The 24,612-nt window shown below is 41.3% G+C and overlaps 1 protein-coding gene and 1 long non-coding RNA gene across 2 annotated transcripts; one reads left to right on the forward strand and one right to left on the reverse strand.

Annotated features, from left to right (window-relative positions):
* Positions 1-680: 680 nt before the first annotated feature.
* LOC108928994 (uncharacterized) lies at positions 681-10,933 on the forward strand. The gene is made up of 3 exons (XR_001965720.1): positions 681-749; positions 2,047-2,142; positions 10,856-10,933. It is a non-coding gene; the product is annotated as an uncharacterized LOC108928994 (long non-coding RNA).
* Positions 6,569-13,732, reverse strand: LOC108928991 (hypoxanthine-guanine phosphoribosyltransferase-like). Its single transcript, XM_018743249.1, has 9 exons — positions 13,576-13,732; positions 10,884-10,990; positions 9,913-10,096; positions 9,537-9,602; positions 9,395-9,412; positions 9,220-9,302; positions 8,686-8,732; positions 8,340-8,416; positions 6,569-8,244 (listed from the first exon to the last, which is right to left on the reverse strand). Exons 1-9 carry the CDS (start codon positions 13,600-13,602, stop codon positions 8,173-8,175), a joined length of 681 nt encoding a protein of 226 aa, XP_018598765.1. The 5' UTR covers positions 13,603-13,732; the 3' UTR covers positions 6,569-8,172.
* Positions 13,733-24,612: the final 10,880 nt, after the last annotated feature.

Raw genomic sequence — 24,612 nt, forward strand, 5'->3', positions numbered from 1 at the left:
GAAACAGCATGTTAATGGATGAGGCGTTTACAACGGCTCCGTGAGACCGACTGCCAGTTTCTTCGTTATGTCCGAATTAATCATTAGTAGGCGTGCAGCACGCGGGACCCCTGCTCGGTGTTGCAGCGGACTTCTTCGCGCTGCGTGCGGTTTGCACGCGCCGCCCTCCGGCTCGAGCTGCTCCCGTTTTCACTGCAGTCTTCAGCTGAATGAACTTTCGTCTGTTACGAAGTGCGCCGCAGATGCACAGACAGAGTGGTTATTTACAGTTGAGCGGTGAACGAGGGAGGGGGGTTCGCCTTGGAACAGGAAGCTGGAAGGTGCGCTCCAGAACGACAAGCATTCGTTCGGTTTTCAGTTAAAACACCTATCTTTACAAGTGTTCATCAGGCACAGAGGTCCCGCTATGAAAAAATGACCCGAATTTCCATAGAAGCGAGCGCGCGCACACACAGTAGCTGCACCGCTCCACTAAGGAAAAAGCTCGTGACCGCTTTAGCTGCGCGCAAAGATGGACTTTCAGTTCACTCAACGAGGTTCCTCGAATGGTGCGAGTTTTGGTCACTTCTTGAAAAGTGACACTGGAGAAGTAAAGTTTAATGTAGCGAGGAAAAGCCCCAGAGCCCCCCCAGCCCTGCATGCCCCCCGGGCACCGCGACTCCTCAGCCCACCTCCTCTCTCACAGTGACACGAACACCCGCTTTCTTTTTTTTTCTCTCGTTTCGGCGCCATTTTCGATTGGGCTGGAGGTGAGTCCGGGCGGTTTTGGGGGGATTATTTTCCATCTTTTTTTTTCGTAAAAACGCGGCGCGTTCGCGGTTCACGGACGTGGGAGCGCGCGCGGTTCGGAGACACAGGCAGGCGGAGCGCTCGCCCGGCTACGGCTGCCAGTAGAGTGGCATTCATCGTTCAAATAAAATAAAAGATGAAACCGTGAAAATATTACCGATAGGAACAGCACGAAGAGGGTCCGGTTCGTGTGTTTGGCTACACTTGTTTGCTTGTCGTTTTCAAAAAAACCCCTCAATAATACGACTGTTCAGTCCCGAAAAACTTGTGACACACTCGTGTTTTTGAAGCAAATCGAGTACCGCTGCGGTGTGCAGGATTATCGAAGTACAATGATAACTTGAACACAGAATTCGAATTTCGAGATTTTTCCCGAAGCCCGACACTGTAACTTTGTATGTTTTAAACGCAAATTTAATGTGAAAGTTGTCCCTTGAGTCGTAGTCACAAAGGTGTTTCCTGCTCCCCGTAGTCGTCCGTGCAGCTTGATACCGTGGTCGTCGTATTGTCTTTTATTTCGTATTTAATTACCTACTTTCGAAATAAATTTCTGCAGCCATACAGTTGTTATAGTATAACACTGAAATCTTTTTTTTTTTTTTTTTGAAGATATCCCCACTGTGTGTTACACTGAGGGTCAAATCACTTCAGACATTTGGTAACAGCCCATTTGTTTTGTTCATAAAATCCCGTTTCTGGAAAACAAGTATTGGAATATATCTGTAGTAAGTGTGCTGTCTCTTGTAAAACTTTACACTTTTTGTTGAAGTGTTTTGAAGGCTGCAGTGAAACGTGTCAGTAAACTGGTTGTTCTGTTCTGACGTCCAAAAAACACTAGTTGAGGCACTAATACGGATGGAGCTGGTAGTGTAGTGGGTAACGTTGCTGCTTTTGGACCCAAAGGTCACAGGTTTGATCCCCACCTCTGGCTGTAGAACCCTTGAACGAGGTCCTTACCCCAAATTGCTCCAGTAAAATTATCTAGCTGTACAAAGGGGTAAATAATTGTATGTAGACTAACATAAGTTGCTCTGGAGAAAAGCATCACCTTAGTGTAAAACGGAGATGTGCTCAGATTACTGTTACTTTCTTTAAACCACGACCAGTGGTTTTACTCTTTTTTGTCTGTTTACTTTCTTGTGTTGCTTGCTTGTCTGAGGGAGACTTGCTCTCGACATGCAGGGGGCCAACAAGCAGCGGGTAGAAGTGATGTGTTTTTCATTGACCGATGCTGATTATGGCGGAACCGTTTTTCAGGTTTGGCCAGTGAGTCCAGCTGGGTTCCGGACCGATGGACACGTATCGCCGGGTCGACAGTGTCACAGCGCTGTGCTGCAGGATCTTCAGCTGGGGGTAAAACAAGTTTTCAGTGTCTCCAAGCTACTCTTTATGGCAGCTGGGGACATGTCTGGTCATGTCCTGTTAGCCACGCTTCCACTGAAAGCTACCAGCTATCTCTCCTGGCAAGATTTCTGGGCACATAATCACACCTCATTCATTTAGCAGATGCTTTTCTCCAAAAAGACGAACATCTCATAGAAAATACAATGTGTGCATTACATTAGCGGGAAGAGAGAGACAGAGGCAGATGCGTAACTCTTAAGTGCATATTGCATGAAGCTTATCTTTTGTTGCATTTGCACATATATATCTGTACATACAATATACATAGGTGTGTGGGCATATACAGAAAAAAGACACACACACAATTCATGTATAAACACAGGTGTGTTTTTTTAAAGTATCTCTGTACTTGAGTGGTGTCATAGCGTACTGATCCCACAGTCACAGTCTTGAACACATCTAAATGTCCTCTTTCTGGTTTCCTCTTCAGTAGACAGTGCAAAGGTCTCTTTGTCCTGGAACAAGTTCCTGAAGAGCAGGACTTCTTCTAGTAATCAGGGTTTGCCGATTTATTTAGAGCAGCCCAACTTATTTCATGCTCATCTCAGCCATGGAAGTCCTCTCTGTTGTAACGTACGGAACAATATTGGTTCTGGTTTTTGAGATTTGCTACCAAGGGTGTGTAGTGAAGTAGGTCCCTGAGCTGCAGAAATGCTGTCAGTATTGTTCTCAGATTTTATTTTAATTGTTTTCATCATTACATTTTGTTGGTTTGTGTTACACTTCAAAATGTGGAGAGAGTCTCAGTGATTTGATTGTTGATGCTAGTCGTATTTGCTTTAGTTAGAGCATTCAAGTATGGGATAGGATAATACTGTATTAATCCTTGCAGGGAAAATCACTCAGGTTGACACTGCTCATCACAAATCTTGGAGGTACTCTGTATCATGATGTGAAATATTGACAGGTTTTTTTTTTTTTAGAAATGTACTGAATGGTTGTAGAGTGGGATAAAATTATCCAAATCGTTCATCATTTCAAAGTTTTATACATTCTGTGTGTTCTTAATCTTTATTGTAACAGCAGATTATTTCTTGTTAAGCAATGTTTACAGTGAGTTTAGTTTAAAACATGAAATTTTTAAGGAAAACCAGGTTGGTCCTCTGGATGGTGCTATTTTGTGCTGCTAAATGATAACGTTAATGTGTTGTAAGAAACATTTTTTCCTACAGAAATCTACTGAGGTGTTTTAGGCATTCATTTGAGAAGATGAGGTTTGTAAAATATTTCAATAATAAATTAATTTCACTACACTGAGTCTTGATATATATGTTAAATTTTGGCATCTGGAGGCTTGAAAAACTCCATGTCTGACATCACTGTGTATCTCCTGTAGCTCTTAAAACCTTGATAAGTGGAGTCGGATTCTCCTTTCTTCTGGTAATTTGACATGGAGTGATCCAGCTGGCCTCTACAGCATTTCACATTGCATGACGTTCATGCTTGGAAGCAAATAACTCATTCAGTTTAACAAAATGTGAGTTTCTTCAGTTTTGTGATTGCTTTGTAACAGTGTCACCAACCCAAAAGCAGAAATTTTGATTTCCTTTCCTGTTTCAGTTGTTCGTAATCAGTTGGAAGGTTCATCATGATTTTTAAGTAATGGATTTGAATCTTACACACAGCAAGCCATGAGATAAGCTTTTTTTAATGTGTGTAAGGTATTGTATATAATGACGCCTCTCACACGTATCACGTTAATGTAAGTCTGAGTAAAGGAAGATGTTTGTTTGCATTGTACTGAGGTGCAGGACAAACTGTTAAATTCTCGTAGGGAAAAGATGGGTGGCTCTAATGGATGAACTTTCATAGGGCTCTGGTTGCCAGAGCTCCCTAGGATTATGGTCATCCTACTTTCGTTGACTTTCCGTAAAAGTACAGTCATCTTAAAACTTAGGTGTTTTTGGCAAGTGGTGCCTGTTATGAGACTTAAATCTCCACTGTATACTCAAGCCCAGTACTGGGGTTACTATAAAGACTACAGGAAGATCCCTTGTTGGTGCTCATTGACAAATACTTTTTGTTCCTTTAGTATTCTTGATTTCATACTAATTATTTGCCTCTTTCCACAGATCATCTCAGTGCAATTGTAGCATTCAGCTATTGGACTGTTGAATTGAGTACTTATTATATTTAACTGTAGTTTTCAGAATTTTTAGAAATTTACTTGACCTGAACTGAGTAAACAAAATTTTTGTATGGCCCCAGGGATTTGGTTTACTTGTTACAAATTAATAAATGCATAACAATCCTTAATTGCCTGTGGTTTTTATAAAAATAAATTACTGACACCAATAATATGTGCATCTTTCCACCATAAAATGTAAGACCTTTATTTGAACTTTGCTGTTTTTTAGTGCATGTTTTCTGTATAGATCGACCTTATTTCCATTCAGTATCTTCAGTATCACTGCCTCATATTTTCAGTTGCACCCACAGGGTTGTCATGTGGCTTGGGTTATCTGTAAGGCTTACGTTTCCAATGGAAAAATTAGTTTCAAAAGCAGACAGTTTCTCGCTTATATTGTTTCGCTGTGTGCGGAAGACCTGGTATGTGTTAACACTTTTGCAAACAGCTATCACCATATTGTAATTTGGTTGTTTAGCCATTGATTTTTTCAGTGCAGTTTATCTTCAGCCATTTATACAACTGGATATTTTTGAACTTTGAGGGTAAGCTTAACTGTCTCTGTTATTTCATTAACTTAAATAAAAAAACCTCCAGGTTCATACAAGTCCAATTTCTGTAAATATGATTCTACCTGGAGGGCATGTGGTGGTGCAGCAGATTTGGCTGGGTCCTGCTTTTTGGTGGGTCTGGGGTTCGAGTCCTGCTGGGGGTGCCTTGTGACAGACTGGCGTCCTATCCTGGGTGTGCTCCTCCCCCCCAGCCCTGTCTTGCTGGATTAATGTCCAATTTGCTGCAACCCCACTCGGGACAAGTGGCTTCAGACTGTGTGTGTGTGATTTTACCTGCTGATACATATCTTGTCCTGGCCACAAGTAGTCTTTTTCCTATAAAATAAAGATTGTTTCTCTCTCTCTCTTATTGCTTATGGTATTAGTTCTTTTCTAAAAAAAAAATGCAAAAGTAGGAAAAAAATATGTTCTTGGAGGCTCCCTGTATTAGTTTTGTATCTATGGATAGTTATTTCTGTTAGCTTACAAATAGATTTATTCAACATAACTGTCTGCTTTTGTGGCACAGTACTGGAGTGACGGGTAGTGTATGAAAGACTGTTGACCCGTAACAAGGACCTCATTTTCCATAGTGTTCACTGTGAATGTTGTACTGTTTTGTTATTGATATAGTGACAGGTTGTATTTGAAATGTATTTTTCTGGTGAGATGTCTCAAGTCCAGAAAAGAACAGGGCAGCTGATAGTGCAGTGGTTGGAGCTGTTGCTGCCTTTGGACACAAAGCTTGCAAGTTCAAGTCTCATCTCGCGCTGTAGTATCCTCGAGTGAGGTACTTCCCCAAAAAATTACTCCTGTGAAATTAGCTGTGTAAATAACTGTAAATAGATTAGTACTGTAAGTGACTTTGGAGAAAAATGTAAACCAGAGTTGAAATTAGAGATAAGTCTTTCTGTATCCAGTTTCAAGGTGAGCTGTTGATGTACACTGAATTGTCTAACAGTGTTGGTTGAACTCAATGAAAAGCACTTACTGTCTGCAGTATGATGTTCAGTATGTACAACTTTTGCAGGCCCCTTTGTGGGCAGCATGAAGGGCTCATTCTGATTAACTGAAGGCTCCGTTTCAGTACGAGCCAGGGCACCTAGACCGGTGAAAACCAGGAGAGAAAATAAACTGGTTCAGTAGTCTGAAGTGGGATCCCTAATCCTGCTCCTGGTGGGCTGGATAACAGGCTAATTTCTAATCTAGCCAAGTAATTAGACTTTTGATTGAAATTGTTCTAATTAGACTATTTTAACATTTTACTCTCAGCACCCAATCCACCAGAACATAGTCCTGAACAAAGATACTATTTCAGCCAGGTTGCTTGTTGCTGCAAATTATAGCTATAATTTTACACTAGTGGACCAGGATTTTAAGATTTCTTCTTCTAAGAAGACATACGCCTCAGTGTCTCACTGGTGGCCATTGTAGCAGCACATCATGGTTTGTAGTGATATGGAGATGCAGACCATGGCGAGCTGCCACTGTGCCTCCAGCATTTTCGGTGTGGTGCATGAGGATCACAGCTCAGGCAGAGACAGCCATCAGCGTGAGTGTGAGCATGTGACTGGTTTGCCTGTAGGGAAGGAGGAGACATGGCTGTGGGCACTACAGAAGCAGCACGTAAATACTGGAGCTGGGCTGCACCGACATATCCAGTTTTACTGTTCTGCTCCAGTAAGGCCTACGTAGGGCTGCATCTGTTTGCCCAAGTCGTTTGGGCAGCGTGTGTCTCCTCTTCATTACAACACAATGAGTTACTTCTCCAAACTTTGGAGAGTTTAATATTTATGTTTCTGGCCACTATGATAAACCGGTTTGTATTTTTGAATTGGTAATACAATTGAATTCCATTTCTAAATGCATTTTCCCCCACATATCAACTTCAAGGGCAGTACTTTTGAGAAGAGTTATAATCAAAAAGTGCTTTCTTGATCTTGTTTATTGATGCATTATGAACAGCAATAACTGGTGGAAAGACAGTAAGGGGTTAACACTGACATGATGCACATCTCTCAGTGTGAAGTAGTAAAGAAAACAGGAAACTAGTCACCCCTCCCCCTTTTGTGGACATACAGTAAGCCAAGCACAGTATTCTACAGTAAATAGAAGTGGACCTACTCGATACTTCAAAACAAAGGTAACACAAGTAAACCATTATTAGAACAATTAATCCACAATTGGAACCAAACTCAACTGATACGTATTTCAAATAGAGTTTATTCACATCATTGTATTCTACGAAAGGTTGTCTACTAATACATCAAACCCTGCACAGAAGAGTAGATAAGACTAACTGTGAAAAATAAGGAATAAAAATATTCCTATGATGCAAGAAAGGTACATAAATGCACATGTTAAGAAAAAATATGGTTTCATTTCTGCACAATTGTTTTTTGAAATGTATTTCATCTGAAATGCAGAAAGCTATTTAAAGAAAAATGCCCACAGAGTGAGCAGTTGTATATAGAGAAGTATAGAAAATAAGGAACTGTGACATTTTCTCGTCAACAGTCCACACTCGAGTTTAAGTAGTTATACACTGGTTGCATTGTCCTGGTTGCAATATTGTTTCAAAGAAAAAAATGTAAGTAAATCTTGTTTTTAGACACAGATGTCAAACTTAGCACAAATACATTTTTTTGTTTTAGCCAACAGGTTGACAGTGGACAATTCAAGGTGGTTTAATTACTTCAGAAGCTGAATTTTAAATACAGACCAAATATTCAGTTCACTGAAGAATTTAACCCTCAATTTGCTTCAAACTTATTGCACATTACAGATAACCTGTATCTACCTGTAGCAATAACTTTAATCTGGGCATTTAAGAGATCATGCGTTTTAAAGTCTTTAAAGCTTTTCTTCATAGTAAAAGATATTTTGTACATGTGCACTTCATATAGCACAATGTGATTTTTCAAAAAAAGTCCAGGAGCACTGAAATTGTCAAAATATCCATCAACTTGTATTGATAAACTTTTGTCACGTAACCATGTTTTGCTACATTCAGCTGGCTAATCCAGGCATTAATCATTATGTTTCAAAGCAGCTTTTTAAAGTCATTTCCCTCACTTCTCTAAAACTGGCCACTTGCTGCTAGATTTTACAAGTTTTCATCAAGACTATGAGCATTTCCTGGTTTTGCCTAACTGCCTGAGCTGGTCCACATTGTGTAGTGCACGCACAGATTTTATCTGCACTCTGGCCATCATAACACCATTACTTATTTAAACAAATTACTGGACATAAAAAACCCCAATTATTTGCAATTGCTGTAATTTGTTGTAAAAAACACAGCTAAAGAGGAACACCAGTCTCTTCTCCTGCCTTGTATTTCTCCTTTCCTGTTTCACTAATGACGCAGATGTGCTGAAACACAAAGAGATCAGTTAAGAAATGGCACTGTAGCAATAATGTTGACCATGTAACAAAAGCAGGGATGGCTTTACCATCTCTTAACTTACATTTAGATCTCTGAAATATTCGTTGTAGTCCAGCGCATACCCCACAACAAATTTGTCAGGGACTTCAAATCCTACAACTGAGAGTAAAGTTGGCCTTAAATGTAACTGCACTCAAGTTCCACTTCACGGGACACATAATTGATACTGGTTGGTTTCCACATGCCACCCAGTGGTGGTAATGCATCACTACACCTTTGACAAATACACACACACACACACACACACACAAATCTTGCAAAAAGACTTTACCCACAACGTGCAGGATTTAGACATTTGCACAAACAATCCTCGAGCATTGTCAAGTGCAAAAGTGAACAACTGCCTTCCATTTGAAACCGATACTCACAGTCTGGTCTGTAGCCGACGCTCTTTGGTGTCCTCTTCACAAGTAAACTGCAAGCAGAAATTGGCATGTGTCTAAGACTTTAATTTGACTAAAAATTCTGTTATATGATGGTAATACAATACACAGGGTTATGTTACACTGTGGTCATCACAACTGTCTATAGTAATAGCCCTCAAACCAGTCTGGCTTTTCATCCATGCCACTTTATTCTAAGGAGGCCCAAAGAGCACAAGCTGGCAAAGCTGGGTGAGATGATTGGCATTCTACACCCCCCACTCCTTTTCTCACACCTACAGTTAACCATGAACCTAAAGGACTACATATGTAATTGCAGGCTTCATGTCATAAGTGGAAACAAGCGGGGTGGCTGAGCGCTCACGCAAAAAGAGGTAGTATGTGCTTATGTTCACTTGTCCAAAATTAATAATACAGGTGACAGGGACCACAAATTAGGAGATAAAGGAGCGTTCAAAAAAAAAAAAAAAAGAAAAAAAAAACTGATGTGAAGCACTAAGGACAAAACTCTCCTCATACCTGGCCACCTTGACCATTTTAGGATTGTATTGCTTTAGAAGATCTAATAAGGTCTTCATGGTCTTTCCTGTGTCGATAATGTCCTAGAGAGGAAAGAGGCCAAAGGTAATCAAAAAATTCACCATCAACAGTCAGCATGATAAATAACAATGAAAAGGTAGTGAAGTTTACTTACCTCCACAACTAAGACATTCTGTTGGCAAGAAATGAAAAACAGGCTTAGAACAAACCTCAGTCAAATGTGACATTTTCTACTTGTTTCTCAAGGGATTCAGTCCAACTGCAACAGTGCATTGTGAAGGAGTGTATATGTGTACCTTTCCTGTCAAAGTACAGAGGTCATCTCCACCAATGACTTTGATTTCACCTGTGGACTGGTCATTCTGAGAAGAAAAGTGAAGGGAAAACATTAACTGGAATAACCTCCTGGGGAAATGAATTAGTTCTGCCCACTTAAAGACGTGCACAGCATGTCAATAAACTCATCCATTTAAGTCTGAAAAACCAACATGCTATTCTGAGAATCAGAAACATATAACTAAGATAGTAAAAACAGAGGGAAATACTTTGACAGAAAATTAACAGACCGCAAAAAGATTAAATACAACTAGAAGGGAATGCAGAAAAAAGTGAAGTGCATTGCACACCTCGAACTGACAGAGCAACTATGCCCCCCCCCAACCCCCGCCTTACGCAGTAGCTCTTGAGCCGGATGAAGTCCACGGTGAGGGGGATGGAGCGGTCACTGTTGCGGTTCAAGGCCTTGATGTAGTCCAGAAGGTCAGCAAAGAACTTGTAGCCTCCCTTGAGCACACAGAGGGCCACTATATGATGGCCCCCCATCTCCTTCATGATCTGCCGTGCCAATCGCTCTGTTCTGGAGTGCAGAGGAGAGGAATTCATCTGCATCATCTTACATTTACATGTACACATCTAGTACAACGATTACTATGATTACTTTAGCTGATACCTTTATCCAAGGTGACTTACAGTGCCAGATACCCTAGAATCATTCACCCTTTTATGCACCACAGCAATGTAACACATACAGACATTATGGACAATTTTGTCACCTGTTCACTTAGAACATGTCTCTGGACTGTGGGAGGAAACCCACAAGAACATAGAGAGGACAGAAACTCCATACCGACTGAACAGGATCAAAGCCATGTTCCATCACACAGCCCGGGTGCTATGAGGGACCAGCACTAGCTGCTGCACCAGTGTCAGACAAAGCAGTCTTACTGCCCGTATGATGAAAAAACAAACTGTACTTAGTATCATGCATCTGCATCTAAGTTTCTTTTTCTGCTAATGTAATGAACAAATTTGTATTCTCTATGAAGATGTACGTGTCTTTGGAGAAAAGCATCTGCTAAATGAATAAATGTAAACAAACTAATTGTATTCTACGTTAGTTAATGTGCTGCACAAGATTATTACGTTGCAGTTGCCTTCGGCCTATGCTTCGTGAAATTACTATTTACACTATGTGACTTCCAAACTGGTTTTGCTCCAGCTCATAGAGAAGGTCAAGACATGACTGGAACACAAGGACTGACCAATTTTTGCAGCCTATTTAACTTCAGCATTTTTGCATTCATTGTTGTTATTATAATCAGATTTTCCTTTTCAGGCTTCTATGACATTGAAGTGTTACTGACCTGTCCAAGATGAGGCCATGTGGAATGTAGACCCTCTCCAAGTCACTGGCGTAATGTTTGGGAATGCAGAAAAGGTCCAGGTCATAACCCTGCTCCTCATCACTGATCTGGGAAAAATAGGTTTCTTGGGTCACAAATGTATGATCAGATTACATAAAGATCACCTGCATTTTCGCCACCAGGACCTGGAAGGACTTTGGTCAAATATGCGAGTGCATGGCGACAGTACATAACCTCTACCCTGCATTTCGCATGAGCAACAGGTCTTGCGAAAGCAACCTGCACACACACTGTGTCGCTATTTCAGCACAGCAAAGTAACAATGTCTGAGATTTCATTAGAAACTAGCACAGCACACAACATCTGTAGGTTATGTAAATAATCCAAGACCTTTGGACAAGCTTGGCATATATATTTTACACAAGTGAATAATACATATTCTGTTGATTTTCCCAGCAAATTTATTTCCATCAGCTCTGCCTCACATGTTTGCAGAAAGAAGGCAAATTCAACTCAAATGTACCAGTCCTGGCTGTTACTGTGCTAAAAATGTATTCTATTCAATTTATTCTGCTTGTAGATAAGTACTTTCCTGAGCGAAGAACTTGAGAATATAGACTACATGGCAACAACAAATCTGTTAAAAAGAGTCTTATTTTGTAAAGACTGACATGATTACCTGAAATCACTTTTCATAAATTTCCCCGAGTAATTTCAAACAAGTAACATAATACATGCAGAGCTACTATAATATATATAACCCAGAAAAGGAAAAGTAAACTAAGCATAACACACACACACACACACACACACACACATATTGTCTGAAGCTGCTTGTCCCAAGCAGGGTTGTGGCGAGCCAGAGCCTAACCCGGCAACACAGGACACAAGGCTGGAGGGGACACACCCAGGATGGGATGCCAGTCCGTCACAGGGCACCCCAAGCAGGACTCGAACCCCAGACCCACCAGAGAGCAGGCCCTGGCCAAACCCACTGCGCCACCCCCTGTAGTAAACATAACAGTGTGAAATCAAAGTGAAATTTCTGCTGAAGGGTGAATGAAGCCCTGCAGCACCCAGCAGTGACACATAGTAGGCCAGGCTAGACCAGGCCCCTCCAGTGAAACTGCTGATGCTGACAGCAAGAGGGCAGGACAGTGCTGATGTGGGTGTGCAGACAGCGTAACCAGTTACGACAACTGGACCACGGTCAGCGGTCACTAGAAGGGCAAGTTCCACTATAATCCCCAACAGGCCCACTGACACAGGGGCTGAAGTAAACCCAACCGCGCTTTACGGCACAATCAGCAGTATGCGGGGACACCGCATCTCCCCAGCTTTTCTGCAGCCATTGCCAGCAATATACTGGACACTTGGGGTTGAACTGCTTTCACTCTTCTGTCCAGTTTCTCACATACAGCATTATGCAGGCCCCCCCAGCTCTACTCAACATGTGCAGAAATAGTCAAGGGTTTCAGTAATCACACTTTACACTTATTCATTAACCTGATGCTTTTCTCCAAAGCAACTCACAATGTTAGTCTACCTACAGTTAGTGACCCATTTGTACAGTACAGCTGGCTAGTTTTACTGGAGCAATTCAGGGTAAGTACCTTGCACAAGGGTACTACAGCCAGAGGTGAGACAAGAACCTATGACCTTTGGGTCCAAAGGCAACAGCTCTAACCACTACACTACCAGCTGTCCCTACTGTCCAACTTACCTCCATCACTCCCTGACGTTACACACTACCCACTTTACCAGAGTATACCACAGCTCAGGGCCCATAGGTTGAGATATGGTATAGCTGGTCCATATTCTTCCTGTGTTCCTGTTCGTGTGTGTGTGTGTGTGTGTGTGTGTGTTTGTTTGTATATGAGAGAGACAGAGGCAGTTTACACACTTTTCTACATGGCTCCACCGTGGTGGTGTGTTTCACCAGGACCCTGCTACTCTAACACACCTCTACACTGTTACCACTAAAGAATTTTTATAAAAAGGTCATTTTTACGGTGGAGTGCCAGAGCAGAGGCCTTAGGATAAACTGAACATATATAGTACCTCACACTGACCTCATGAACTAATAAAACCGGCAACTGCAAAAAAAAAAAAAACGTCCTTCAAGAAATTAGAAACCATGCAGCAGTTACGATGTATATGCAAAAATATGTAAGTGTTGTAAACTACAGAAATATTACGGTTTTGTGCAGTTTGGTGGTCCTAGCAGACACAACACTGAGCTCAAGATGGAGAAACAAAGTTCGAAACTTTTCATTTCGTTACTTTCCGTTCGTGTACACGTCGAGTTGCAATGTTTTAAATGTGAAATGTACAGTTCTGGTAATAATGACTGGCCTCAAATCGGGAAAATTATCAACCAGCAGCAGCTGCCGCTCTTGCGCCGCGAAGACGAGCCCCACGCACGTGCCCGCGCTCACACACACACAGTCTCACCCGCACCCCTCGCGCAACCCCAACGCTCGAAACAGCGCGCGATTCCCCTGAGCACGTGCACACAATAAGGTTTACAAAAAATATAATTATAAACCTTAATAAACGCTTTAGTGACACAAAACAAAGTTAGGCTGTTGTACCAGAGCACAGCCAGTCGTGAGTGAGTTCAGAGTTTGTCACGGACGGCTATGCAGTGGAAAAATTTAATAATAGTGTCGAGTTTAGAGTCTAGACTTACCACAATACAGGGATTGCTCGACGCCATATCTGCACTCCTTCGTGCTGTAATATAACTGTGAATAACACCTTAATATCGGTTTTATAACACTTTAACTGCACAGAAACCGACTGGATAGACGTAATACTTCGACGTCAGACGTCGGGTTCGACAGAGCGCGGGGCGGTTCTCAAATTGCTTTTAACCAGTTACGGAACTGAACTGGGATCAGACAGTACTCAGCAAACCGCCGTGAACTCAACGGGCACACTGATCCAGGGTCAGTAGTAAACAGCTTAACGGATTTGAATTGCACCGCCCTTTTACCGCGTATTACCTTCACTATCATATACAGTATTATCACTCGCAAGTTGTTCCTGAAGTTCGGTATGAACAGCTAACAATCAATAAACAATAAATAATATAAATGTAACAATTAGCATTTTATATTTCGTTCTTTACTTTACCTGTGAGGTACTGAGGAAAAGAGCACTTCCGGAAGGAGCAGTCTTGTGAAACTGATGCAAATCTGAATTACACTTACACAGTTTTTAATAATGCTTAATGTATACGATTAAAATGACTACTTTACAGAAAAACTACAAGATTTTGCTTAAAATTCGCGGAAAAAACTGACTCGATGACCTCATTTGTAAAATTCTCTCATAAATCATTAAACAAGTAGGACAAATATATGAAATATTTTAAAAGGAATAATTTAAAGTGTTTTATTCGATGTATTTTAGTGAATAATATCAAAAAGATATTATAATCCTGAGGAAATACTGTTCATATTAATTGCATGTATCAAATCATAAGCATATCATAATACATACATTACTTGTAACCGAATACTATGTACTTCAATGGCAACAATCTTTCATCGTGTCAATTTTTTCAGAAGAACATATTACCTGGCACTAAACCGAACTTGTACGTTTAGGTTGCTGAGTGTGCGTGTTCTTGCACCACATGAGGCGTAGTATCCTGGATATAATACATGTAAAAACAACACTACACTGATAAAAAAACATAGCTACACCACAGGAGAAACCATAATATTGGTTTGAAATGAAAGGAAGGCATGGTTTTCACAGCTGTGGTCCAGCAACAATAATAATAAAATGCTGCCCGACATGCCCATGTTCCTTCTCCGACCTCTTTTATAAAAATGAACACTATCTCACCCTTTGCACGGCAACAAAGATGATTTTAGTTCTGTTAGGTTAAGCAAGGTCCAACAATCCTTCTTTCGTCCTTACTGACTTTACAGACGGGTCACACTTTTTAGAGAGATAAGGAAAACTGGCTTGACAGGCATGAGGCAACTGAATGAAAATTATTGCAGCATTAAATTTACTTGTGGTTGTGATTATTCTCACGTGAAGAAGGAGGAAAAATGATACCGTACACTAAGAATTTTTACACGACTTTCTCCCTTATTTTTGCTTTCTTCTGAGTTTCACCATAAATCTAAGGGATCCGTGGCAGGGCCTGTGATCAGGGGTCAGGGTCCCTAAAATTAAGTGGTTGTTTAGTATACAAACCCAACATGGTGAGTCGCTTCGGAGAAAAACAACAGTTATCAAGTAAATAATACTGATAGTAAAGAAGTAAAGGCAGAAATTGGTTTTAACATCTGAAGTTCCTAAAATAATTCAAAACATCAGAGCATTGTTTTGACTAATAGAATCCACCACTTCTACAGGACGTGAAGTTGGGTGTGTTCATCTGAAATTATGAAAATGCCGTTGCCTAGAGCAGTGGAGTTTCAGTAGTCGCCCATGGCATTTTTTCTAAGCGGGAATCTGTACATTTTTTTGGAAGCCTTTTTTTCTAAGAACAAAAGGGAGGATTGAAGACTAATTTTTTCAAAAAGCATATTATCACATATACAATATCCGGCTTGAGACTTTCATGTCTGCAACTTTGTCTCCTTCTCTCAATGTAATGCATAAAATGTACTTTTGCTGAGATGTACGTCGCTTTGGACAAAAGCGTCTGCTAAATGAATACATGTAAATGTAAATGTAAGTAGAGACATATAAGAAAAACTGAACATGCAGTCTGGACTTTGTACATTTTTGTTGACCATTGAATCACATGCATTATTGTAATATTACAAGCTCTTGTAAATGCTTTAGCAGTTTTAGTGGCTGTTCAGAGGTTATTCAGTCACATAGTTTGACATAGGAGTATCTATTCACATTAAATGCTCATTATTATTTATTTATTCCCATACTTGTGTCTTTTATTAATTATTATTGTGTCATGATTAATAACCACTGCAAGCCAAGAATTTTAGAACATTTTGTACTTTGAGAGCTGAAGATGAGTCACATAGTTCCTTATCTGAAATGTGAAAAAGTTTACTTCATCGCACTCTTTTTTGTTCATGTGATGTGCCCTTTTTTGTCCTTGGTGTTCTTCCAGTGCTGAGTATTTTCCTCCCATCAAAGCTGCTTCCCATCATGCTTTTCTCCTCTGGGAGATTGCAGAAGAACCCTGCAGGCACTGCGAAAGGCTTGAAAAAGCGTGTGTTTTACTCAGAGAAACTGGAAGCATGTGAGTGTAAGAAGTGCGAAAAGGTCAGCCTTTGGTCCAAGAGTCACAATTCAAGTGCACCCCTCTGGAAGTAAATTATTCACTTTTTCATGTTTGGTCTATATGTCTTTATGCATTCTGGAAATATTAGATTTACTGTGTGCCACACGGGGGGGGGGCACAGTGGCGCACAGTGGCACAGTGGTGCAGTGGGTTGGACTGGGTCCTGCTCTCCGGTGGGTCTGAGGTTCAAGTCCTGTTTGGGGTGCCTTGTGATGGACTGGTGTCCCGTCCTGGGTAGGAAGGTGATCAGGCATCGTGGATATTCTGATAAAGTTTTGTGCAGCTACTCGTGTGATGAACATTGGTTCATATGGTGCAAAGAAACTAATTGTACTTAAGAATCACGCATCTGCATCTATGTCTCTCTGCTAATGTAATGAACACATTGTATTTTCTGAGAAAAGTATGTCGCTTTGGAGAAAAGCGTCTGCCAAATGAATAAATGTAAACGTAGTACATCCCTCATAAAATTAAGACATGAACAGAGCTGTGTGGTACACACATACTTTCTGAACCGCTTGTCCCATATGGTGTCGTGGGGAGCCAGAGCCTAACCCAGCAACTCAGGGCATAAGGCTGGAAGGGGAGGGGACATACATACACTGTCAGAAACCGCTTGTCCCAAGTGGGGTCACAATGAATCGGAGCCTAACTCGGCAACACAGGTGCAGAGGGGGACACAGACAGGACGGGACGCCAGTCCATCGCAAGGCACTCCAAGCAGGACTCAAACCCCAGACCCGCCAGAGAGCAGGACCTGGTCAAGCCTGCCGCACCACCGCACCCCCATCTTCCTAGTAATATTTTTTTTGTGATACATATAAAGATATAAACTTTGTACTTGTAGTACTATTAACATGTTATTATTGTTACTCCCTTCCCAGGGTGGATTTCAGAGGTCCTGTCTTGATATTACTGTATTATAATGCTACTGTCTCACAGCACCTGGATGATGCGAAAGGACATGGGTTCGATCCTCGCTCAGCCTGTGTAGAGTTTGCATGTTCTCCCCGTCTCTGGGTGGGTTTCCTCCCACAGACCAAAGACATGCTGTTCAGGTTCACCCATAGTGTGTGAGTGACAGAGTCAGTGTGTTCCAGTGATGTATAGATGAGTGACCCAGTGTAAGTAGTGCATCTAGCAGTGTAAGTGAACACAGTGAATAAGGTGTGTGGGCTCATAACACTACATAGAGTGTTGCTTAGAAGTCGCTTTGGAGAAAAGCATCTGCTAAATAAATAAATGTAAATGTGCCGCACAACTCTTAAATACAGTATGTACTGTGCCGCACTGTTCACCGTACAGCTGCTCTCTGCACTTTGAAGTCCTGCTCTCACAAGTGACCCTGTGGAATACATGGTCATGTGTGAATCCATTAGGTGTTTGAAAAAGCAAGAATACTCACTGCTCATTACTGGATGATTATTATAGTCAAGAAGTGTTTTAAACACATGCATTTATTTTCATTTATTTTGTGGTGGCCAAGCAGTGCCTCCTCCAGGTCCCAGAAGAGAGACATGGGTGTTCCAAATGCTTTGGTTATAACGATGGGGCACATTTCTCTAACTCAGTAATAACTTAGTATAAACGTTTCATAACAGACCGCAGTGACTGCATCTTCTGAGTCAAAGCAAATAGCTTTAGACTTCATGTGAAGTATATATTGGACTTCCTCCCTTTGTATAGGATTGAGGTCACCTGTGTGTGACTTTCAGTGAGTAGGGGATCTGGTCCAGTTGTTTGCACATGATTTTGCTATATCTTCACTTAGTTGCTTGAAAAATTCCAATAATGTTGATATAATGATAAAGTACAGTGTTCAAGATATGGTGGTTTTTAGATGCTGTGTTTTGCCAGAAGCGTGTCAGTATAAATAAGCTGGTATGCGTAATTAACTACTAATTGGAGCAACCGAGCCAGGGGAATGGGTTGGAACAGAAAAGAACAGACACATGGTCTACCAGGAATTGAGTTTGATATCATTAGCCTTCAGGCTAAACAGCAGGCACGCAGGAAACACTTTAATTCTCATTTCACTAATTAATTCCTGCCACTTTTGAAAATACACATAGATCGTACACCTGGCTGTAGACTAATGAAATACAGCAGATTAATTCACTTTTGACAGATTTTCAGTGCATATTGAAACTTAAATCTGTATTCACTCACTTTATTCATTCTGTATATGTCATGAACAGACCTGCACCTCAATCAGAAGCACCTGGCCATAATGAAAGCTATAAAGAGCACCACTCCACCACTTCGCCCCTGTGGAATCTCACTTGAGACAACTGGTCCCCGCTTCCTCTTCCTCGCCCAGCTTTACATCTCCCTGGTCATGACTGCTTGCTTTGCCCCTCGGCTCCAACATTGGATCCTCGCTCTAGCCGTTTGCCAATTTACTGACCATGAGAACCAGCCTCCTCCTCTGGTTCTGAATAATTGATCCTCCACTTGGCTCCAGCCTCCTCTGTTTGCCCTGAGAGTACGTGAATTAAGCACTTAGAGTTTTTTTTCTTGTCATGCAGTTAATCAGCTTACACTTATCACCTATTTTTGACTCATGCATTGTCTTAGATTAAAAAATAAGTAATGTTTCACAGCTTTGAAATGCATGTGGAAATATTATTTTCAGTAAATTTAATTCACATATATGCATTGATATTTAAATGTCACCTTTTTCCATAGGAAAATAGTCATTATTTAGATATAAGTTGCCTTGGGCATAGGTATTAAGTTAAGGTCTTTAGGAAGATGTCTTAAACAGTAGAGTATTATCAATTCAGAGTAAGAACCTTGACTGTTGATATTACAGCAGGTGTAGGATTCAAACATGGAACCTTCTGAATGAAAGACAACATGTTAAGCACTTCACTGTCTACTGCATCAAACACCTACTTATTTTATAAATATTTTAAGAAACATTTACATTAGTAAAACATGTTTTCTTGTGTTTTTTGGTCTCCTTACAGGACAATTGCAGCAACTGATGTTTATTGGTTACATGTTGAAAACCAAAAAGTCAAGTTCATATGTATTTATGGAATGCATCTAATAAAAAAAAAAAAAATCAATCCACTTAAAGCACAGTAAAGTAGTTATAAACCTTTTTCCAGCACACTATAAGAAAAGTCTGTATTCCAGAAAAACGTAACTAATGCTAGTGCTTACAAGTGTTATATTTAATTTTTCTTAGCACTACCCTTTAAAGAATCCTTCCATAAGACTTTTTATTACATGCATATTAATACCAAGAGGTATGATGTTGAGCCTTCCATGTTTTTAAGGTGAGGACAGAGTAGGTTGCTGCTCTTCCCTTATATATAAAATCTCTTTCTTTTTATAATTCTTCCACTTACATTTATTTATTTAGCAGATGCTTTTCTCCAAAGCCACTTCCAATGAACTCTATGTAGTGCTATTGGCCCACACACCTTATTCACCATGGTGACTTACACTGCTAGATACACTACTTACAGTGGGTCACTCATCCATACATCAGTGAAACACACACACTCTCCCTCTGTCACTCACACATTATGGGTGAACCTGAACAGCATGTCTTTGGACTGTGGGAGGAAACCAGAGCACCCAAAGTAACCTCACACACACACACAGGGAGAGCATGCAAACTCCACACAGTCTGAGCAGGGATCGAACCCACATTCTCTCGCACCATCCAGGCACTGTGAGACAGCAGTGCTACTGACTGTGCCCTGTCCCACTCTGTTCCATTCTTTTCCTTTTCATTTTTATATATATATGCCATAATATTCTTGGTGTCCACTAGGCACTTTTTCACCAACTATTTGGCTGCACCGCTTGTCTATCTGCACCCTTTTTTGTTCACGCTTGACTGCAGTAACTCTCTGGTGACTGACAGCCTGCATGAGGCACTCACCTACACTGCAAACTCACTCACTCCAGCTCACACACCTCTGCTGTTCACCATGTGTTCTCTGTGACTGGTAGCCCTGCACCACTCCTCTGCTTTACAGCCTGCACCAGTTCCCCAAGGCTTTTCCCAGGACCCTAATTATTTTAGCTAAGTGAGCACTGGGGCCCATTGCCTTAAGTACTGCTCTAATGAGGTGAGCACAATAAGTCTGCAGCTTTCCATCTACACTACACCCGCAGACTTTAATTCCAACCACTGCCGTTTTGGGTGCAATCAGACATTCACACCACATTTGGCAAATTGTATTTGAAGCACTTGATTTTTTTTAGTTTTACATTATAAACAAAACAATCCCGATTAAGCAAGTGATGCCGATTCCTGGATGAAGGCTGGAACAAAAACCAACGCACCCTGCGTATGACAGGATGAGGGCTATTGACTGTTACTATGACATTTATTCATCTAGCTGATGCTTTTTTCCCCCAAAGTGACTGTTAAGATACCTATAACCATTTACACAGGTACAGAACTAGCTAGTTCCAATAGAGTGATTTTGTTTAAGTAAGTTGCTCAGAGGCACTACCACTGTAGGGGGATTTGAACATGTAACCTTCCGAATCAAAGACAACACGTCTAGTCACTACACTTATCAGCTCTCCGTGCTTTTTACTGCTACACAGCTTTGAAGAAAGGTACTGGTTACTCAAAGTAAGAGCAAGAACAGTAATGTTCACTCACTTAGTTTCATTCACCACTTGTCCTTGTATTAGTGGTCTGGAACCTACACTGAAATACTGGTCACAAGGCTTTGGGAGGTACACCCTGGACTGGATGCTATTGCATTACAGAGTAGCCACTCATGCAGGACTTTACCCACTGAGGATCATTCAGCATTGCTGAGTCACTTAAAATATGTCTTCAAACTGTGGGAGGAAACCAACGCATACATTTAAGAAAAAAAGGGAAATTGCACACAGACTGAGTTGGATTCAAACCAACAGCAATAAGGGACCAGCACTACCCAATATTCCATAATATTACTCTATAAGGTAACACAATATATGAGAAGAACATCTCATATTTGTAATTAAGTCAGCTGAGTCAGAGTTTACACTGCTGGGAGAATTACATGAAAATAACTCTTTCAGCTAATTCTTCCAGCACCTCCTCCCTCGGTCCGGTCATAGCCTCCCATGGATTCAAACACCACTGCTATGCTGATGATACCCAGCTCCTCCCCTCCTTTCCACCTGGTGCGTCAGACATCTCCGCACGCATTGCTGCCTGCCTGTCGGACATCTCTTCGTGGATGTCTGATCACCACCTCCAACGCAACCTCTCCAAAACAGAGATTCTTCACCTCCCAGCTGGCCCGTCCTCCTGTCACGATCTGTCGATCAAACTGGACAGCTCTCTCATTTCAACTAGATCCTTCGCTAAGAGTCTGGGAGTAACGATTGACGCAAGTCTGTCTTTCTCTCAACATATTGAAGCCACAACCCGGTCCTGCAGATACATCCTGCATAATATTCGTAGGATCCATCCCTACCTCACTACTGACTCCGCCCGACTACTTGTCCAGGCCATGGTGACTTCCCATCTGGACGACTGCAACTATCTCCTGTGTGGCCTTCCTGCCACTGCCATCAAACCTCTGCAGCTTCTACAGAATGCTGCAGCACAAGTTGGGTTTGATTTGCCAAAGCGTTCCCATGTATCTCCTCTACTCATCTCTCTGCACTGACTTCCTATAGCTGTCCAAATCAAATTCAAAACCCTGGTTACTGTGAACAAATGCATCAACAGAACTGCTCCCGGCTATTTACAGGACTTGATCAACCGGTACACCCCAGCCAGGCCCCTTCGCTCGTCTACTTCTGCTCGCTTGGTGGTCCCGCGCGCGAAAGGTAAAGCACGGAGGTTCTCAGTTCTGGCTCCGTTGTGGTGGAATGATCTTCCCCTCCCACTCAGAACTGCTGAAACTGTCTACATTCAAGAAGGGTCTGAAAACTCACCTTTTCCAGATCCACTTCGCCCAAGATCTCTCCAGATCATTTACGGTGTAACTGTTCATACATCGTAACTCCATAAGCATCCCCAGATACATCCTTTATTCAGCCACTACTCTGGCATTGTACTTGCTTAATTGTGTATCTTATATTTATTTAAAAAAAAAGTAGGAGGGTATCAGGATTTGTCTATCCTGTGTTTTATGCACCTACTCGATCGATGAACCTCGGTGCAGCAAGTGGTAGGTAACAAACTAGATTTGCTTGAGACTTTCATGTCTGCAGCTATGTTTCCTTCTCTTAATGTAACGCATAAATTGTACTTTTGCTGAGATGTACGTCTCAGAAGCATCTGCTAAATGAATAAATGTAAATGTAAAAAGTAGACAAAACATGGTAATTTCATTCTTCATTCATGTCCATAGTTTAAAGTTATATATAAATTATGTCAGTTATGCAGGTTGGTCTTATAACTGTTTAGAAACAAAAAAAAAATCTATTTAGTCAAATTTCCAAGCATAATTTTTCATTACATAAACCTTTTTATTGTTTTTAGAGACACACAGAACAGGTTACTATTGCAAAAATGCGGGGTTTGACAGGGTGGAGGTTAGTTTATTTTAATGGTGCCACTGGACGGAGAGAGATAATATTTTAAAACAGGCTTCTTAGCGAAACAAATACACATACACCTCTAAGAAGAGAAGCACTCTTCCTTTTTTAACAAAAGATCCCGTATTCTTTATCCTGCCTCCTTGTGCGATCCCTTAACCAATCACAACAGTTTTTAAATATCAAACACAAAATCTATTGCACATCCTAAACGGTAGATTATACACACACAGCCTGAATCACTTGCCCCATACAGGGTTGCAGGAAGCCGGAGCCTAACCCGGCAACTCAGGGCGTAAGCCTGGAGGGGGAGGGGACACACCCAGGACGGGACACCAGTCCGTCGCAAGGCACCCCAAGCAGGACTCGAACCCCAGACCCACCAGAGAACAGAACCTGGGCCAACCCACTGCACCACCTGTAGATTATATCATTCTATAATTTTATAAACAAGTTATAAAGACATTAATATAAATTCAAGTAAAAAAAAAAAAAAACTGTTAAAACATGAAATGTTCTTACATTTCTCCCCCATAGAAGAAACGTCCTCGTTTCTTAAACCAGCACAAACTATGTCACCTTGGTGAATAAGGTGTGTGGGCTGGTAACACTACATAGTATCCATTGTAAGTCGCTTTAGAGAAAAGTGTCTGCTAAATAAATAATGTAAATGTAACTGTAAGAACCTAGAAAAACAGTGCAGAACAGAAAAAAAACTAGGCTTAAAGGGCTACACCTTTTTAAACCTTATCTTGTGCAATTAGTATAAAACATGGTCTTTTAGATAACTAGGCAGTTTTACTTGGCATCAGCCTGGACAAATAGAGGAAAAAAGGATTTAGACTCTGAAGCACATGGAAAGAAGTTGCAGTCTGCTCCCCCAGCAAACACCTGGGTTGGGCAGCAGGTGGTGACCTGGATTGGGGATTGTCCACAGGACAATGTGACCTTGAAGCTGCACTGTACCGGGGTAAGTTCTGCTTGCACTCCAACAGCCTTGTGGGCTTGAAGGGTAAAATACATGATAATGCTGCCAAGCATGTAGGGATAGACTGCGAAGGTAAGTTTGGCTTTTTCTTTTGAACCCCAGGAACAGGTGAGTTGTAGGGCTGCATTTATTTGTAATGAACTATTTCTGACTTATATAACTGGTCTTACAGATCATCAGAATCCTGTAAGTCACACCAAGGACAGAATCTGTGGGTCCAAATCACTCTAGTACTTTATAGGGACCTTTCCACTGAGGAATAAGCCTTGGTTGTGCTCCTGTAGGATCATATGTAAGATCACCAATTTTCTACAGGAAGAAGTTAATATTTTTTATCATAGTTCTACTTTTGTTGAAAATGGGCATCGTCCCTGTTTGCACCACAGACTGAAAGGCAGATTTAAACTTGTGCAGGTGGTTCCCTACTTACAATGGAATTACATTCCACGAAACCCATCCTAAGTCGAAAATATCATAAATCGAAAACGCATTTAATACACACCTCTGCGTGACAGACTAGGAGATGTGAATTGCTGCAGCTGCCCAGGATCGCAAGAGAGTATTGCTCCGCATATCGCCTACCTGGGGGGGAGAAAAAAAAAAAAAAAAAAAAAATCGAAATTCTAAGTACGGTTTCTACTGAATGCGTATCGCTATCGCACCATCGTAAAGTTGGAAAATCGTAAGTCGAACCATCGTAAGTCGGGGACCGCCTGTGAAGCCAGTGGTAGAGTGAGGAGTGGTGTTATAGGCTAAAGCTACTCAGTTAAGGCAAATCATCCTACTCTACAGGTTGTTGAAGTACCTTTTCTAACTGATTAATGGGTGTCGTGTTGGAGAGTTCTACCATACCGTCACCTTGTTGGACTTGTTCGAACTCAACTTGGTGTCCCTGATCAGTACGCAGGCTTCCTGGAATCCTGATCCCGGATGAAGTTTTGAAC

The sequence above is a fragment of the Scleropages formosus genome, chromosome 14 (assembly GCF_900964775.1).
Source record: "Scleropages formosus chromosome 14, fSclFor1.1, whole genome shotgun sequence".
NCBI lineage: Eukaryota > Metazoa > Chordata > Actinopteri > Osteoglossiformes > Osteoglossidae > Scleropages > Scleropages formosus.

Coding starts and splice junctions, on each gene's coding strand:
- LOC108928991 (XM_018743249.1), bottom strand. CDS start 13,602: ATGGCGTCGAGCAATCCCTGTATTGTG. Junction 9,603..9,912: donor TCCGGCTCAAGAGCTACTGC/GTAAGGCGGGGG, acceptor TTTTCTTCTCAG/AATGACCAGTCCACAGGTGA. Junction 8,245..8,339: donor AATATTTCAGAGATCTAAAT/GTAAGTTAAGAG, acceptor TTTGTGTTTCAG/CACATCTGCGTCATTAGTGA.